We start from the raw sequence: 17,093 nt of genomic DNA, 5'->3' as shown, positions 1-17,093 counted from the left end.
TATGGTAAGTGTGAGGGTGTGTCGGGAGTAGAGGAGGTGTGAGTAGTGTATGGTAAGTGTGAGGATGTGTCGGGAGTATAGCTGGGAGTAGAGGAGGTGTGAGTAGTGTATGGTAAGTGTGAGGGTGTGCGGGGAGTATAGCTGGGAGTAGAGGAGGTGTGAGTAGTGTATGGTAAGTGTGAGGGTGTTCCGGGAGTATAGCTGGGAGTAGAGGAGGTGTGAGTAGTGCATGGTAAGTGTGAGGGTGTGTCGGGAGTATAGCTGGGAGTAAAGGAGGTGTGAGTAGTTTATGGTAAGTGTGAGGGTGTGTCGGGAGTAAAGGAGGTGTGAGTAGTTTATGGTAAGTGTGAGGGTGTGTCGGGAGTATAGCTGGGAGTAGAGGAGGTGTGAGTAGTGTATGGTAAGTGTGAGGGTGTGTCGGGAGTATAGCTAGGAGTAGAGTAGGTGTAAGTAGTGTATGGTAAGTGCGAGGGTGTGTCGGTAGTATAGCTGGGAGTAGAGGAGGTGTGAGTAGTGTATGGTAAGTGTGAGGGTGTGTCGGGAGTATAGCTGGGAGTAAAGGAGGTGTGAGTAGTTTATGGTAAGTGTGAGGGTGTGTCGGGAGTAAAGGAGGTGTGAGTAGTTTATGGTAAGTGTGAGGGTGTGTCGGGAGTATAGCTGAGAGTAGAGGAGGTGTGAGTAGTGTATGGTAAGTGTGAGGGTGTGTCGGGAGTATAGCTAGGAGTAGAGTAGGTGTGAGTAGTGTATGGTAAGTGCGAGGGTGTGTCGGTAGTATAGCTGGGAGTAGAGGAGGTGTGAGTAGTGTATGGTAAGTGTGAGGGTGTGTAGGTAGTATAGCTGGGAGTAAAGGAGGTGTAAGTAGTGTATGGTAAGTGTGAGGGTGTGTCGGTATTATAGCTGGGAGTAAAGGAGGTGTGAGTAGTGTATGGTAAGTGTGAGGGTGTGTCAGGAGTAGGGTAAGGAATGATGGAAAGAAATAGATATAGACGGATTTACACAAGTCTCTCACTTGGTTATGGGGAGTGTGGAGAGAAATCGTCCAGTAGCTTGAAAGGCAGCTTGGTGTGCTAAATAGAAGTAGGATGGGAATGTACCGGCAGGATGGAGAGGTGGTGGGGAAAATGAACAGCGAATATCAGAGGGGAATGTACCAGCAGGGGGAGAGAGGGATGGAGATGATCTGTGGCATAGAGGGAACGAGAATCTGAGGGGTATGTACCAGCAGTGGGGGAGGGATGGAGATGAGATGTGGCAGAGAGGTAATGAGAATCTCAGAGGGGAATGTACCAGCATGGGGGAAGGATGGGGATGAGATGTGGCATAGAGGGAACGAGAATCTCAGAGGGGAATGTGCCAGCAGGGGAGAGAGGGATGGAGATGAGATGTGGCAGAGAGGGAATGAGAATCTGGGGGGAATATACCAGCAGGGGGGGAACGATGGGGATGAGATGTGGCAGAGAGGGAACGAGAATCTCAGAGGGGAATGTGCCAGCAGGGGGGAGATAGGGATAGAGATTAGGTGGGCGTGGAGGAACATAGAATCTTAGAGGAGGGTTCACTAGAGTGTGTGCACAATGGACCATAATACTGTAATTAGGCACTGCTCACGTGCCTGGGGATAAATCTGTAATGCCAGCTGCTGTACCGATACTAGCGACACACTCTATGAGTGCAATCTCTTTTATCTGACGTCTCTGTGTTTTGATATCTACATCAGCATTTTAACAAGTTGAATTTTCTTCAGATTGAGCGGGAGGTGACTGAAGCAATGATGAAGTCTCTGAAATACTGTGGCGTGGAGACGGTGTCCGCCCGGCAGCCCTTATGCCAGTACCGAGCAGCCACCATCCACCACAGGCTGGCGTCTATGTATCATAGCTGTCTGCGGAACCAGGTATATGTCCTCTACCTTACTACCTGTCCAATCACCTTCAGAATGCATATCCTTGTATAAGGGCTCGCTTATAGAGGAATGTCACGTTCATGAGTCCAGCTCCACCTTAATTTAAACGAAGCATTCAGTGACCAAAGCTGTGACCTTGACATGCAATAGAGGAACATTTACAGTATATATAGTGAGGTCACTAAATAATACAAATCAATGACCCCTCACTCACCCCTAACATGTTCTATCCGGACCATTCAATGTTGTCTCCATGTCCCTACAGCTGCAGTAATACTTTATCAAACAACCATTGCAACATGGCACAGATTATTTGAAATAAGATAGGAGCCGATTGGTTTCTTTAACTCTTTCCACTTTATATCTAGTCAAAATTTGATAAATCTGCCTTTATTTTATATATCACATTACTGCTTTAAATTTCACTGCGAAATTACTGAAATACAGTATCTGCCTTATATCTTTAACCCTTAAGGGGAGAGGTATTGAGTCCCGGAGAGAGATAAACCAGTCTGCTACTAATGCTGTGTACACACGGGGGAGATATATTGCTCAGCCATATATTGCTGAGCAATATATGGCTGAGCAATATATTGCTCAGTTTCTCCTGTTCATCAGCGACCAGAGATGGTCGCTGATGAAAAAGAAACTGCCGGGGGGAGCCTGGCAGTGGTAATCAGCTGGTCGCAGGAGCATGTTCCTGCGACCAGCGATCACCACAGGGGCAAAAACGGGAGCGCGCACCCGGCGATATATCGCCGGTGCACACTCCCATTGCGGGCAATATGGTCGCTCAGCGACCATATTTCCCGCGATTTTGGACAAAATCGCCCCCGTGTGTACGCACCTTAACTGTTTTTCTGCTAGGAGAATGATAGAAGCAAATTGGTCGCTTTGTACTTACACATGGGATGACTACAGCTAGAGCCATCCTCATCTAGCCCTTTAATAGGATTAAGTGAGCCAGAACTGTCGGACTTAATCCTAAACTAATCCCCTACTGTATTGTTCTATGTATTGTATTGCAGATGAGAACAATAGGCCTTGGTGAGCCTTGGCTCACCATGGCTATCCAGAGATGGCTAGTTGAAGAAGGCTCCATCTGTATGCTGAGTAATGTTGATTGCTCGGCAAGATCATTCAACACACAGCGCTGTGCGATCTGTCAGGGCCAGTGTTCTACGGTGAGAACACTGTCCCTGACCGACGATCTGTCTATACTTATCCAGCATGCTGGATCTTAATCGACTGGCATTAGCGACACGAGGGGCCACGCATCACTATCGCTATGGCCCCTACGCACGGAGCGATGTGGGGCATCTAATCAGATCGCTTAGAACAGGACAGGCCAACCTGTGGCTCTCCAGATGTTGTTGTGAAATTACAAATCCCAGCATGCCTTGCCACAGTTTTAACACTCCCTTATAGCAAAACTGTGGCAAGGCATGATGGGATTTGCAGTTTGACAACATCTGGATAGCCGCAGGTTGGCCAGGCCTGGCTTAGAAAATGGAAATCGGCCCGTGCATTGGCCCCATTAAACTGACACATTTAATTGACATCTATCATACAGTTGACCTTGAAAAAGTACTTTACTGTATCCCATAGATTCTCAAACTCGGTCCTCCGGACCCCACACAGTGCACGTTTTGCAGGTCTCTTCACAGAATCAAGTGAAATAATTAGCGCCACCTGTGGATCTTTTAAAATGTGTCAGTGAGTAATAAATGCACCTGTGCACCTGCTGGGTGACCTGGAAAACCTGAACTGTGAGTGGTCCTGAGCACCGAGTTGTAGCACCCCTGCTGTATCCTACATTTCCAGCTTTTTCTCATAGAAACCTGATCTCTCTCTACAGGTCGGCGATGAACATTTGAGAAAGCAGCATCGGATCCTCGCTGATCTCCATTACAGCAAATCAGTGAAACTCTTCCAGGTCCTGAAGGATGCTCCGTGTGAGCTGCTCAGGGTCCAGCTGGAGAGGGTGGCCTTCGCCGAATTCCAGATGTCCAGTAAGTTTTGTGTGCATCCGTTTCACCTTGTACATGTTGATCATATGCCGCTGTACAAACGAATGGCCGATTTAATGCTGAAGGCCATGCAGGCCTCAGTCACGCCTTCCAGTTGCCTAATCTCTTGTATAGGATTATGATAGAACATTTTTGGTGGGTCACAGGCGTAAATGTATTCCATGCATTTTAAACAAGGATATTTTGTGACCGAACGATGTTCTTTTAATTAAAAAAAAAATCTTCAAAACACTTCATGAAACTGGTACGCCAGTAAAAGCTTCTGGAAATTATAGCAACTACAGGAGATCCTGATCTATCGTTTAATGGCTGGTTTAAAGTTTTTCTAAAATGTTACACAATGAATGCTATAACCTGGTTATCTGCTTACACGGTGTACAGTGTAATACCCCTTTTACACCAAAAACCCTGGTCGGACCCTGGTCTTTGAACACTGGAGTTTTCAGGATCTGACCCTGCTTTATACACCATTTACACAGCACTTCGACCTGGGTCGGACCAGGGTCTGCACCATTTACACTGAACCTGGGTCAGCCCTGCTATTTCATTTAGATGTCATTAAAAATGGCCATCAACAGCTCATTTTGGGGCTACAACCCCTTTTTCAAGTATCTCAAACCCCCAGACAGTACAGTTTTACCCTCAGAGTATAATAACCAAGTCCCAGGCAGTATTACCTCTAGAGTATAATGCCCCAAGACAGGTCAGGACAACCTAAGGGCAGAAGCCATCAGGCAGTACAGTATAACCCCCAGACTATAAATACCCCAAGCCCCCCAGCAGGAGAGTGTGTGACAGGCATATATATATATATATATATATATATATATATATATATATATGAGCTGGAAGCTCATTGTCACCCACTATATATATATATATAGCTGCGTGCACTGGGTAGAATGGAGGGAGGTCATGTAGTGTTGGGGCTCCCCTCTCCTCTGCAGCTAGCGCCACACACAGAGCCAGTGACCCCTCCGGTCATGCCTGTGGCCAGCATAGGTCACATGAAGCCTGCTGACCCCCCGGACTACCTCTCCTCTCTCTCTGTCTGTCCCGGCTATTCTACCGAGGAGCGGAGAGGACTCGGTGGAAAGAGGGCGGCGCTGGGAGTTGTAGTCTCCCCAGGCCTTCCATTTCTTATAGCAGCGGCACATACGATCCGAAGACTACAATTCCCAGCGGGCTGTGCGGCTGCCGCGCACTCCGCACTTGTCTATGCTGCTGCCCTGGTGAAGGGGAAAACAAGAGGAGGAGGCTTCGGAAGGACATAGCTGCCAATGCAGCAGAGTGGCCGTGCATCAACAAATCAGCCAAGTTCCCATCCGCTGCTCAGGTACTACCTGCCTCATCCCGTGCTGCACCATTTACACCGGCCTCTACACGGGTCCTGACCGTGTTCTACCCAGGTCAGGACCTGGGTAGAGGACCCGTGTAAATGGACACGGATACACCCCATTTACACCGCCGATGATCCGGGTCTGACCCGCTGCTGACCCGGATTTTTCGGAGGTGTAAAAGGGGTATTAGTAAATGTGTGCAAGTCCCCTTTGTTGTAGTGAGGAGGATACAGCCCTGTACTATCTGATGTGTTCAAATATTATTAGTCCAAGTGTTTAATCTCTATCTCCTTTCCTCTTTGTGAAGAATTAAGTCGGTCTTACAGGTTTGCTGACGAGTTTAAACGGAAAAAGGATTACTCCAAAATCCAGTTAGAACTCTTCTCAGATTATTGATTTTTCAAAACACAGAGGTAGAAAAATGTAGAGGGGAGAAGTTGAGGATGCGTCAGAGTCCGTCCACATAAATAGCAACACATCTTTTTTTTTTTTACGCATTATGCAGCCACAAACATTAAACCCTTCACTGGTATACCCGAGAATTTTCTGGGTTATGTTCCTTTTGCGCAGACTGGCAAACCCGGGAAAATTCTCAGGAGTGCCACTGCCCTCGCTCCCTCTTGCTGGGCAGCACCGCTGATCTGAGCGCTGAGATCAGCTTCAGCCGCTGCCCGACTCCTGCTGCCCAGCCCAGGCTCCTCCAGGACCGGGCAGTGGGTGATGGCGTGCTCGGCAGCCCTGCCCGATCCCGGGAAACACAGAGGGGGGTTGGGGGTTTAAAAAAAAACTTGCCCATTGGGGAGGGCTCCCTGAAACAAAACAATCTGGACAGCTCATGTACATACATACTAGGGATAATTTTGGTACTTTTTGGTGTAGTTTCACGGCGGCAGTTACATAGTTTACGTAGTGGTGTATAGAGAATGCCAATACAGCACTATGCTGTATTGGTAAACTACATAGCCAGCACTGTGCCTCTGGAGCCCTGAAAATACACAATGGTTAATATCCTCACTATCCACGTCATACCCCCAGTATCCACGTCGGCCTGGAGTTGACTTTATAAAGTCAATCCCCATTGGCTCAAAGTAAAGGATTTATCTAGGTAAGACCATAAATCCCATTATTTTAACAAGGTACTTCATAGACAGAAATATATAGGCCTGGTGAGGTTTCTAATGATATTTATTGATTAACAAATGAGGAGTCTGCATTCTTGTTTCAGCAGGAATTGTTATCCATTATGTGTTCTTTATAATTCCGATTAGAACGTCTGTGGTTCGTTATCTTCATATACCCTGTTCCTTGATTGTCTGTTTTCTATTAATTACAGGCCAGAACAGTTGTCTTGGAAAGCTGAAGAGCCTCCACGCAGCTCTTGAAATTATGATGAAAACACGTTGTGCTTTTGTCGTTATTGACCAGGAATTTGAGTGTGGAAGCGATCAGGTGAGGGAACCGGTCCAAGCCGTGCTCGTATACACCGGCTGGGAAATGTGCTGACGCTGCGTCTAATTAGGTCTCACATCGCCGCCTCTCATCTGTTTCCTGAATGTGAAACCTTTACAGAAGTGCCTGTACTACAGCTCCAGGACTATCGACTGCCCGCAGCATTGGTACTCCGCGCACATAGCCGGCCAGGCACGTCTGCCCAAATGCCCAGATACTGGCGCTCTGTATACAGAAAGCCGCCACTTCAGTCATAGTCCAGGCTGCTTATTCATTATATGATTAATTGCTGTATCCGATATTCCTAGTTCCCTAGCACACTACACTATGGGGGTTATTCTGGTTGATTCCACCAGACCCTGCCCGGCTAGGGGGAACCACCCACATCATTCGATGGGGGCCAACCATCGAATAATGTCAAAGGTGCACACATATCGAAGTGACTCTGAGGTCACTTAGATATACGCGCACGCTCGGCAGGAAGTGGATGTCAGCTGCCCGCATCCACATTACTGGGCGATTTGCATGAAATGCTGGGCATTCCCATGGCTATATCGCCTGGCCTACAGCCGCACGCCCCCCACCCGCAATTGTGGGTGCGTGCGCCAAGCAAACACCCTGTTCACCATGGGTGCACACATCGCGGGGGTTAAAAGGTGAGGGTCGCTTGTTTTCGGCGATCCCCCACCGTTTAACCCCCTCGCCGGCCGCATTGAATATGTCCCTATGTGTCTCCGCGTAGATGGCCTTTTTCTAAGTCCTCCTCGTGATTTCTGTCACTAGCTGAGCCACCAGCCAATCAGGGAGCGGCAAGTAGTGCCCCTCCACTAATTGTCTGTGCGGCAGCGCTGTCAAACACCGTTGCCCTAAGGCAGTTATGTTGAGATTTCTCCATAGAAGCATATAGTGGGAATCACAGCTATTTGGTTACCCACAAGGTAAATAGAGGTCAATCTTGTGCTTCGAGAGTTCAACCAACACCAAATATGGTGTGTTACATGGATCTTAGTTAATTTACCCCTTAGACACCAGGACACATTGGTCTACTTTAAGGATGTGCTTGATCTTAATGTCATCCTTCGCATAGACTATAAATGCTATATTTAGTGTTGTGAGCGGTTATTCTCCTCTCCATAAGTCTATTTTTATTTTGGGCGTAGCGTAGTGATAGGAATGGAGGCATGCATTGCAGTGTGCGGTGACCTGGCTGTGAGTACTTGTGTAACATGTCCTGGATGTGTCTGGTGCTGCTGCAGCTCTGCACTTGGTCTATCCGTCTCTGCAGTGTCCCATGTCACCTTCCTCCACGCTGCTGGAGCACGTCCAGGTGTTTCTCAGTTCCCTTGGACTACCGCAGCAGTATATAATAGGGGCTGTGTGAGCCTTTAGCTGATGTACTTCAGGGCGGGAGACATTTACCATCTCAGCTTATGTCTTGTCTGTAAGCCGCTACATAAATAGTCAGTAAGATCTTATCTGTGTGTAATCCATACATGATACATCATTTGAAGACCGGCCTTGCCGACATGATTGGCTCGTTCATCCTGAAGTTAGACTGTCAGAAGTTGCCGCAGCTGTACAGGCCGAGGGGCGTTTGTAGCTACCCAGAGTCAGAGTACTGATCTATATGTCCAACTAGTTGCCCATATTATCATCGCAACTTTTGAATTTGCACAGCGTTGTGTGTGTATCGGTCATGTCGACTTTGTCATGTGTCAACCTTGTCATGCGTCGACATTTGTGTTGACCTATTGCCTGTCAACCAAAAGTGGTCGCTCTATTGACTGTGGACCTAGACACGGTCAACTTAAAAAGTAGAACCAGACTCATTGGGGTGTATTCAATTCAGCCGGCGAGGGGGTTTTTATGGCGAGGATGGTTTATCGGTGAGGATCACCGAAAACCAGCCACCCTTGCAGTTTAACCCCCTCGCTGGCCGCTCACCCTATTCTATGGTTCGGGGGAATCCTCGTAGTCAGAGGACGGCTGGGATTTCCCGGAACGGCGAAGTTCACGGCTAACGCAGCAAACCTGCTGCATATAGCCGCGAGCCTCACCGCTTTGATGGCCGCACTCTAGCCGTTTCCACTTCTTTGGAAATAGCGAGGTGGAAACGGTGAGTTCGGGGTGTCCGTTAAATACTGAGGGCAGGCTATGACGGCGAGCAATAGGCAATGCTCGCCATACCCCATTATGTGAAGTAAAAAAGATGGTGTCTGTGGTGCCCCCTAGTGGTAGAGGTTGCGTAAGTGGTTAGAGGAAGTTTGGTGTCTGTGATGCCCCTAGTGGTAAAGGTTGGTGTCTGTATTTTAGAGGAAGTTTATTTTAAGCTGAGCGGTAAATCCTGCCACACTGAAAGGTTCTCCTGGGTTGTAGATTTCTTTTATAGAATAAAAAGTTGCATATTTTCAAATACATTTCCAGATTCATTGATAACAAAAAAAAAATAATTTTTATTTATATTAAGTGACTCAGAACAATGCCTGTACCATTGTGTCTATCAGAATTTATCACACGGTTCCAACGTTAAAATAGAGAGATAACATGTAAGAAAGACGATGTTCTTGCTGTTCAGTGGAAGTTCTCTGATTTGGCATGTACCTTTCTGTAAGGATGGTATGACCTGAATCAGCGTGTCACCATGCTCTAGAACCGTGTGCAGCAGGGCACCCTGGGATGTATTCCAGTAACAGGACATTTATGTATTTTGGTTGCAGCAGCTGCCATATCGGAGCAGTCGCTGGGAACACTGCTGCTGAGTGGGGGAGGCTGCAGTCAGCCTGGTATAGATACACATTCATGTATAGGTGATGGGCGATACCACTAACTGGATGTGTCCGAGATGCATGTATAGGTAATGGGTGCTACCACTAACGAGATGTGTCCTTCTCAGGGAACGGAGGATCGGAGTGAGCCAGGAGAGGACTCTGCAGGCGGCCTCCGGAAGGAAGAAGTTGTCAAACTTGTAAATATATTTGAGTCCCGTCTGTCATTTGTTCTCTTACAACTTGTGAAGCTTTTAACCTCAAAGAAGAAAATGGGGTAAGTAGCACCGTTCCCTGTTATTACTAGTAATATGAGAACGGTATGTGTTATACAGAGATACCACAATTCCTGGTACTATAATGGTGTGTGGGAATCCTATACACAGATGTGTCTTCTCACGGTATACAGAACGCAACATAGCGTACACATTTATTGTGATGGGCCCATGCAGCGTTGCGAACATGTGCGGCATCGTGATCCGGCTACGCTAAGCTGCGATACACCACAGGACACGTGTTTCACCACTTCCTATACTGTGTTCAGTTTCACCCAGGGGGGACTTGGATTCACGGCCCAGGACCAATTCAAATTCTAGTCCATTAATCGATAAGCCCAGAATTTATATCCTCCAGTCCTAAAATATGCATGTAAACAAAAGCAAATCCTGTCCCTCACCAAATATCTGACCCTAAGGACATGTGAACACTGTTGCAAAAAATGTAATATTTTTGGCTGAATTTCTCAATAAGAAACTGTTGGCCCTAGGGATGTAGTGAAAAAAACTCCTACTCCTAGGGAGCTGTGATCCACAAAAGTTTGGGAACCACGGATCTAGATAGAGATATGGGTATATGCTAGAAGGGGCTATATAGGGGAAATGATGAATGTAAATGAACAATAATTGATGGAACTTCATATGTGAAGAAAGTGGCAGAATTTGTTGAACCAATGGCTCGGTTGAAATGGTGCTGATAAGATCGTTCAGCGTGGGTTACCAGGGAAACCAGTACTGAAGACCGGTATGTCCAGAAATCACGAGGGAACGTCTGAATGAGGGATTATGGGCTATATTTATCCAAGTCTACGGAGATTTGGGGGGCCTGGACAATCTGCTCCTGGCTGCCATGTTACAGACCGGGATATGACCAGTCTGCACATAACTATCATTTATAATCCCAGTCTGTGACTTGACAGTTAGGGGCTGATGCATTGTCACTGTCCACTTTATATTTTCTCCTAACTTACTAAATCTGCCCTTCATACCGCTTTCCGACCCTTTCAGCCTAAACCAGAATCGACCGTTATACACAAGGTGACCCGGGTTTATCCCTTTTTAGAACCTGGGTTGGTTGCTTTTACGATGCATTTTGACCCGGGTTGACTCGCCAATAACCCATTTTTAAGATATGATAAAAGTGCATCAGTGACACAGAACAAACCAGGAACCCAACCCAACTTCTCAATCTCCTAAACTAACCCTAAACCAAATCCCTAAACTAACCGCTAACTGTAAAACCAAATCCCTAAACTATAAAACCAAAGTCTATACATATTTCTCCAGTTATTTGTTTGAATGTACTCTAGATAATATATTTACAGATGAATATAGGAAGAGATGTAACCGCTGGAAGTGTACATGTTCGAATGCCTTGTAAGCACATAGTAAACAGGTTGGCTGCATGCCATGGAAGCGCCACAAGATGGCAGTAGAAACACACAATAAATGACCTACCCAAACACTACATTCTAAATAGATGGTTGTTTAGTGTAATTGTCCAAAACTGGTAATTGTTTCTGCTCTCTAGTGTCTTGATATTTCATCAGCTTAAAGGTTTATCCTGTGCAATATAAAGAAACCTGCACATCTTTATCTCTTTTATATACACTGCATTTGCTGCCAAGATCACTAATCTGCAGAGATAAATTAGTTTTTATGTACAGGACTCCATCATAAATTCTAAGTAGCTGCTAGTTTGTTATGGAGGAATACACCGGGATATCAGCGGGAGAATTGCTGCCGCTGCGCACGCGGCCAGTGCTGTAACATAACAGCCCATGTGTAACTGATAGTCTCCCACTAGTGACTCGGGAGCGGACGTAGTACCGCGGCCTGAGCGCAGTCAGGCTCCGACGGTGATTTGTGGCTTGTTGTATGTACTAAGCCTGTACTAAGCCTTAAGAAGTGATAAAATGGAGAGTGATGAGCCACCAACCAATCGGCTCCTACCTGTCGTTTTTTAAACACAGCCTTTGACATAGCAGTCAGGAGCTGATTGGCTGGTGGTTTATCACTCTACTTTCTATCACTTTTCAAGCTTAGTACATTTGGCCCCGCGTCTCCTGAGTTAGGACCCGTGGTTTGCAGTAGCCCTGACAAAGGTTCCTTATTTTATACTTATACAAGCAAATTCTTCCTTGAGGAAACTGGAAGATGGTTTATTACAGTGACATTCTAATTGTGTTCCTGATTAATCCTGTTTACTGTTGGGGTTACTTATTTCACATTTTGTTCATTAAAGGCCTAAGCCAACTAAAACAGAGACTTCCCTGTGGTCCTGCTGTCCCGTGTCGGCATTACTGTTATAACTGACTACAGATGTGTCCCCGTGGGGTTTAGGTCATAGGGTCCATTATATTAAGGATGCCAGTCATTTGGTCGACCGCTATTGGATGACCGGACATGGGTCGACGCATTAAAAAGGTTGACATGGCTTATGTCGACATTGGTTAGGTTGAGAGTTGAAAGGTCAACACAAGTAATAGGTGGACGTGAGTTTTTCACTTTTTTTTGGTGTCTGTCGACTGTATGAGTGTACCACGTCCTCTCGCCAAGCTTCGGGCACAGAGCCTCGCTACGCTTGGCACACTATTATACTTTCCCTTTATGCCCACTTGGATAGTAAAGTATGAAAAACCACCTGTTCTGGAAAAAAATGTGAAAAACTCATGTAGGCCCTATCCCATGTTAACCTATTGTTTGTGTTGACCTTTTGACCATGTCGCGCCCTAAGATATGTCAACCTTTGGCCTGTCGACCTATTTATTGTCGACAACATCCTTCCTCATGCACCATATGTAGCTTTAGTTGCTCCCAACTGTCCCTCTAGGTGTACCGGGTCCTGTGAGACGCTACTGGCATCGCGCAAGTTTTTTTCTGGCATCTTTATTGCTGAAAATGCATCTTAGTCGCAGCATAGGAGATCAGGTGTATTAATTCGCTGTGAGACACTTGTGTTTCTGTTTGCAGCTGAGGCTCTGAGTATGAATTCTAAGTGTACAATGGCGTATTTCTATGCCAAATCCTGTCATGCATCAGTGGCTTGTGATACCTATCACGCTAATGCACTCCACTGCATAACTTCCCGGTATCTACAAGACCACATGACCGGTTATTACAATACGATCTTGTGCTGTAACTGCCCGGTTCACAAGGAAATCCCCCGTATGAAATGTTCTAACCTGCTGCAAGCGATTGTCTGTGGTTATAAGCCGTGTGCACCACCACTTCGCATAGCCTCACAAGCTGTGATCTGCATGGGTGAGGATCATTAGGATGACCGAATAGCGATCTGCGCACCAGGGGGATTATTCTAGGTTGATTTCTTGCGAGTCCACCAAACCCCACCTGGTGATGTCAGCTGCCCTCCCCCCACACCAGCGTCATATCCTCATTACCATGAGAGCGCCCATGGAATGCTGGGTGTTCCCATATGGTAATCGAGCAGCCCGGCGCCCCCCGCACGCCGCCGTGGGTGCACGCAACTTACGTCTGCACATGCACAGAAACGCGCAGACGCACAACATCGGTCCTCTGCGAATGCACGGAGGACCGAACAAATGTGAATAACCCCCCGGGTTGGCTGTTCAGATCAGTCACCTTGAATCTTGTGTTTGGATTTAATCCCCATTAAAATAAGGTTTGTTACTTTTTATGGTCCAGATGCATCAAGCTTCAAAGAGTGATAAACAACCAGCCAATCGGCTCCTAACTGCCATTTTCCAAACCTACCCTGTAACTTGACAGTTAGGAGCTGATTGGCTGGCTGTTTATCGCTCTCCATTTCAGCACTTTTGGAAGCTTGATGCATCCGGCCCTATATCTTGAATTGATGATGAATGTATGTTGTCTTTATGACATTAGGAAATGGTTGATTCTCTTATTTTTAGTGTTTCAGTCGTCGTTCGACTGGAAGGTGCAAAATATTAGTGGTTATGTTTTTTCTGTCACATGTGAAAACTGCGCTGATTGCTTCAAATAAAAGATCCTCACAGTGTCCAATACAGAGCTGTGTTACACTTGTTATGTTGTAGATAGATCATGTATTGTGTATAAGACTGTGGTCAGAACGGAGATGGGGAATCTTCGGCCCTCCAGCTGTTGCACTACACATCCCAGCATGCCCTGCAACCGTTTTAGCATGGCCAAATTGCAAAACTGTAGCAGGGCATGCTGGGATGTGTAGTTCAACAACAGCTGGAGGGCCAAAGGTTCCCCATCCCTGTTGTAGAACCTGTCCAATCAGCTGTGCTTTGTGTCCCCCCAGTAATTCCCCTGAAGAGGAGACTGTTCTGAAAACCTACAAGCAAGTTTACTCCAATCTCTTACGGGCTTCCACCAACAGTTCCGCCACACTGTCTGAGAGACTGAACCTGCTCGTAACTATACTGGATCAGCTCCCTCCTAAGGGTAAAGCCCATGAGGCTGGTGTTCCCTGACACGTGACTGTGCGGAGAATGCTGAGCGAGTGCTGTGCCTTGTTTAACCTGGGATTGCTGGTTAGTTCCACGTGCTTCGTTCCGCGTGCCATCGGTACACGCGCCGTTACAATATGCAGAACCGGCTTTCCATGGGAATTGTCTCAGTAAGAAGTTCTAAGATAATCTTCTCATACTGTTTGGCTGCCAATATTTTTGGCCACTGCAGGCACCTGTAGGTTTTATTTATTATTGTTTTGTAATGGCATTGTGCACCTTCCCATGTTCTAACACCCATCCCTTCCATGGTATTGTGCAGGGCTCTGTGGGCTAAAGGTGCCCATACATCGAGCTGATTTGGGCCGATTCCGACGAATTTGGGAAGCGGGGTCCCTGCGACGGACCCGCTGCCTGGCCCCCTCCAGCTCCCCAGCGATATACATGCAATAAATCGCGTTCAATATATTGCATATATAATTTGGCTCCTCAAGTGCCAAATCGTAAGCAGCCTCCCGGAGAGCTGCCGGGGGTCTATCAAGGGCAAACTGATCCGACTTGTCCTAAGAACAAGTCGGACCCAGTGTATGGGGGGCCTTAAGAGTCTAACTGTATTACTGCTGCTGCTGCAACTTCCCTGATACTATTTTTACAATATTCTTTCCCATTATTTTGCATATTTAAGCGGTTAATTACATATAACAATATTTTTGTTGCACTACTTTTGCTTCCGCAATAGTATCTCAGAGCCTTTTTGTTTTTTCCACATGTCCTTCATTCTTATTGAAAGCTGCAATACCCACTTTTTGTTCCTTTAAATAGCTAGTCCGTTTTAAATATGTGAATACTGTTCTTCATTATCTCCTTTTCAAAGTCTCTCTGGAGGTTACAAAAAAACCTGATTTAAGTCAAGAGAAATATCTTTTCTTTTCATAGGAACTTTGCTTTTTATGTTTAAGTGTGGGGTTCTGGAAGAGGGTTAAGTCATAAAGAAGAGCATGGGAAACAAAATCAATAAGAAGGCAGTCACAATCCCCTAAATTGCCTATAGCCTTTACTTTAGGGCAGGCATGTCCAACGTTGGCCCTCCAGATGTTGTGAAACTACACATCCCAGCATGCTTTGCAATAGTTTTAGCATTCTCTAATAGCAAAACTGTAGCAAAGCATTCTTGGATGTTTAGTTTCACAACATCTGGAGGGCCAACGTTGGACATGCCTGCTTTAGGGGATTACATCAAACTACAGTCTCAGCATCGTCTTAATTAGGAGTATTTGGGGGTTTGTGCCTTTTAAAATAAAGAAATGTTTTTTGTTTTCTTTTTGTATTTTCCTGAATGATGACACACAGTAAACAAATCCGTTTTTTCGGACTTTGTCCCATATTCAAGGAGTCATTGACTGTTCTCACTCAAATCATTGTACAAGGCTTGACGGTACACCAGTCACAAATTTGGAAGAAGGTTCAGTCATAAATCCACTTTACTCCATTACCTGTAGCCACACTCTGTGACTGTTTTTGTTACACTTTTTTAAGCTGATATTATACTTTTTCTTTACCTGGAAATGTGAATATATTGTTAAATTAAAAAAAAGTTTAAATATTTTATTTATTAAAAACTACAATGAATTGTGTTGGTTCTTTTTTTCATCTTTAAATTCATAGGTTGATAAAAAAAAAAAGTACCGAGCCTGTAGTCAGAAGCAGATTTTTTTTTACAAGGCAACCTAGCACTCAGCAGGTCCCAAGGGGCCCCAAAAAGATATTCTGGCCATCCAAAACATTCCCAGAGGAGCTTTGAATGTCATGACGTAACTTAGACCGATTCACACTCCCGAAGTCCCATTAATGTTCTTTGATAGGTTAAAAAAAGATTTGAACACACAGAATGGTTTCATCTACTGTATGTGAGTTACTGTAAATGTGACCCAGGTAGTAAGATTCCTTCAAGAGACCTAGAGCCGGATTCAGATTTGTACGCAATGCCGATGTTCATGCAGCTGAGCATTTATCGGTAGACTGTGCACGCGCCAAGGTCCTCTATCGATGCCGGCTGCAATCAGCACCAAGAATACAGTACTATGGATTGTTTGGGGGAAGAGGCCTCCAAACTAGAGATGGGCAAAACGGGTCACTGAGCGGACCCGGGTCGGTCAGTGGAAAGAACTAGATCCTTTGGTCGGCTCTGCGGCTCACTTTGTGTAAAAAAGACAGTTATTTATGGTTTGAGTTAGTGTACCATACCTCCCAACATGACCCTTTCCAGGAGGGACACAATGCTCTGTTTCTGGACTTCCCTCTTAATGTTTGATTGTTATTACCTGTGTGGAAACACCTTTCTTACCCATTTACCTGTTTAGAACAGGTAATAGCAATCATTCGTTAAGAGGGAAGTCCAGAAACAGAGCAAAGTCGTAGGTCAGAGATGGGGAACCTTTGGCCCTCCAGCTGTTGTTGGACTACACATCCCAGCATGCCCTGCTACAATTTGCTATTTGGCCATGTTAAAACTGTTGCAGGGAATGCTGGGATGTGTAGTCCAACAACAGCTGGGGCCAAAGGTTCTCTAACCCTGACCTAGGTGGTGCACTTAACATAGATTGTTCTCCACAGTATTAGCCCGTAGAATCTATGGTTTTACACACAGGGGAAATTGACTAATAATTGAATAGCCCTGCGTGGTAAACACAGTAGATAATTGAATATTGAATATGTTGGGTTTGCCCCCTTATATATCTCAGGGTCCCTTCCTGTGAGGCTACCGGTCTCTGTACTACTACTACTACAATTAGCCTGTAGCCCCTCCCCTTGAATATCTCCCCAATAGGCCCTCAGCATTTCAGGCATACACGCCGCCGGATACGGCAGTAGGGGCAGGGGCGGATTTAGGGATGAGGGCGCCCCTAGGCACAA

General features: G+C 46.0%; 1 protein-coding gene across 1 annotated transcript in view; it reads left to right on the top strand.

Moving 5' to 3' along the window:
* EDRF1 (erythroid differentiation regulatory factor 1) overlaps positions 1-15,809 on the top strand; it is a 48,911-nt gene extending 33,102 nt beyond the window's left edge. Inside the window, exons 20-24 of the mRNA XM_083149534.1 lie at positions 1,745-1,894; positions 3,762-3,915; positions 6,607-6,722; positions 9,616-9,764; positions 14,033-15,809. Coding sequence (XP_083005660.1) covers positions 1,745-1,894; positions 3,762-3,915; positions 6,607-6,722; positions 9,616-9,764; positions 14,033-14,204 — 741 coding nt within the window. The 3' untranslated portion in view covers positions 14,205-15,809. The remainder of the gene's footprint in view (positions 1-1,744; positions 1,895-3,761; positions 3,916-6,606; positions 6,723-9,615; positions 9,765-14,032) is intronic.
* Positions 15,810-17,093: the final 1,284 nt, after the last annotated feature.

The sequence above is a fragment of the Crinia signifera genome, chromosome 6 (genome assembly GCF_055691185.1).
Source record: "Crinia signifera chromosome 6, ASM5569118v1, whole genome shotgun sequence".
Lineage (NCBI taxonomy): Eukaryota > Metazoa > Chordata > Amphibia > Anura > Myobatrachidae > Crinia > Crinia signifera.
This window is presented reverse-complemented; position numbering and strand designations above follow the sequence as displayed.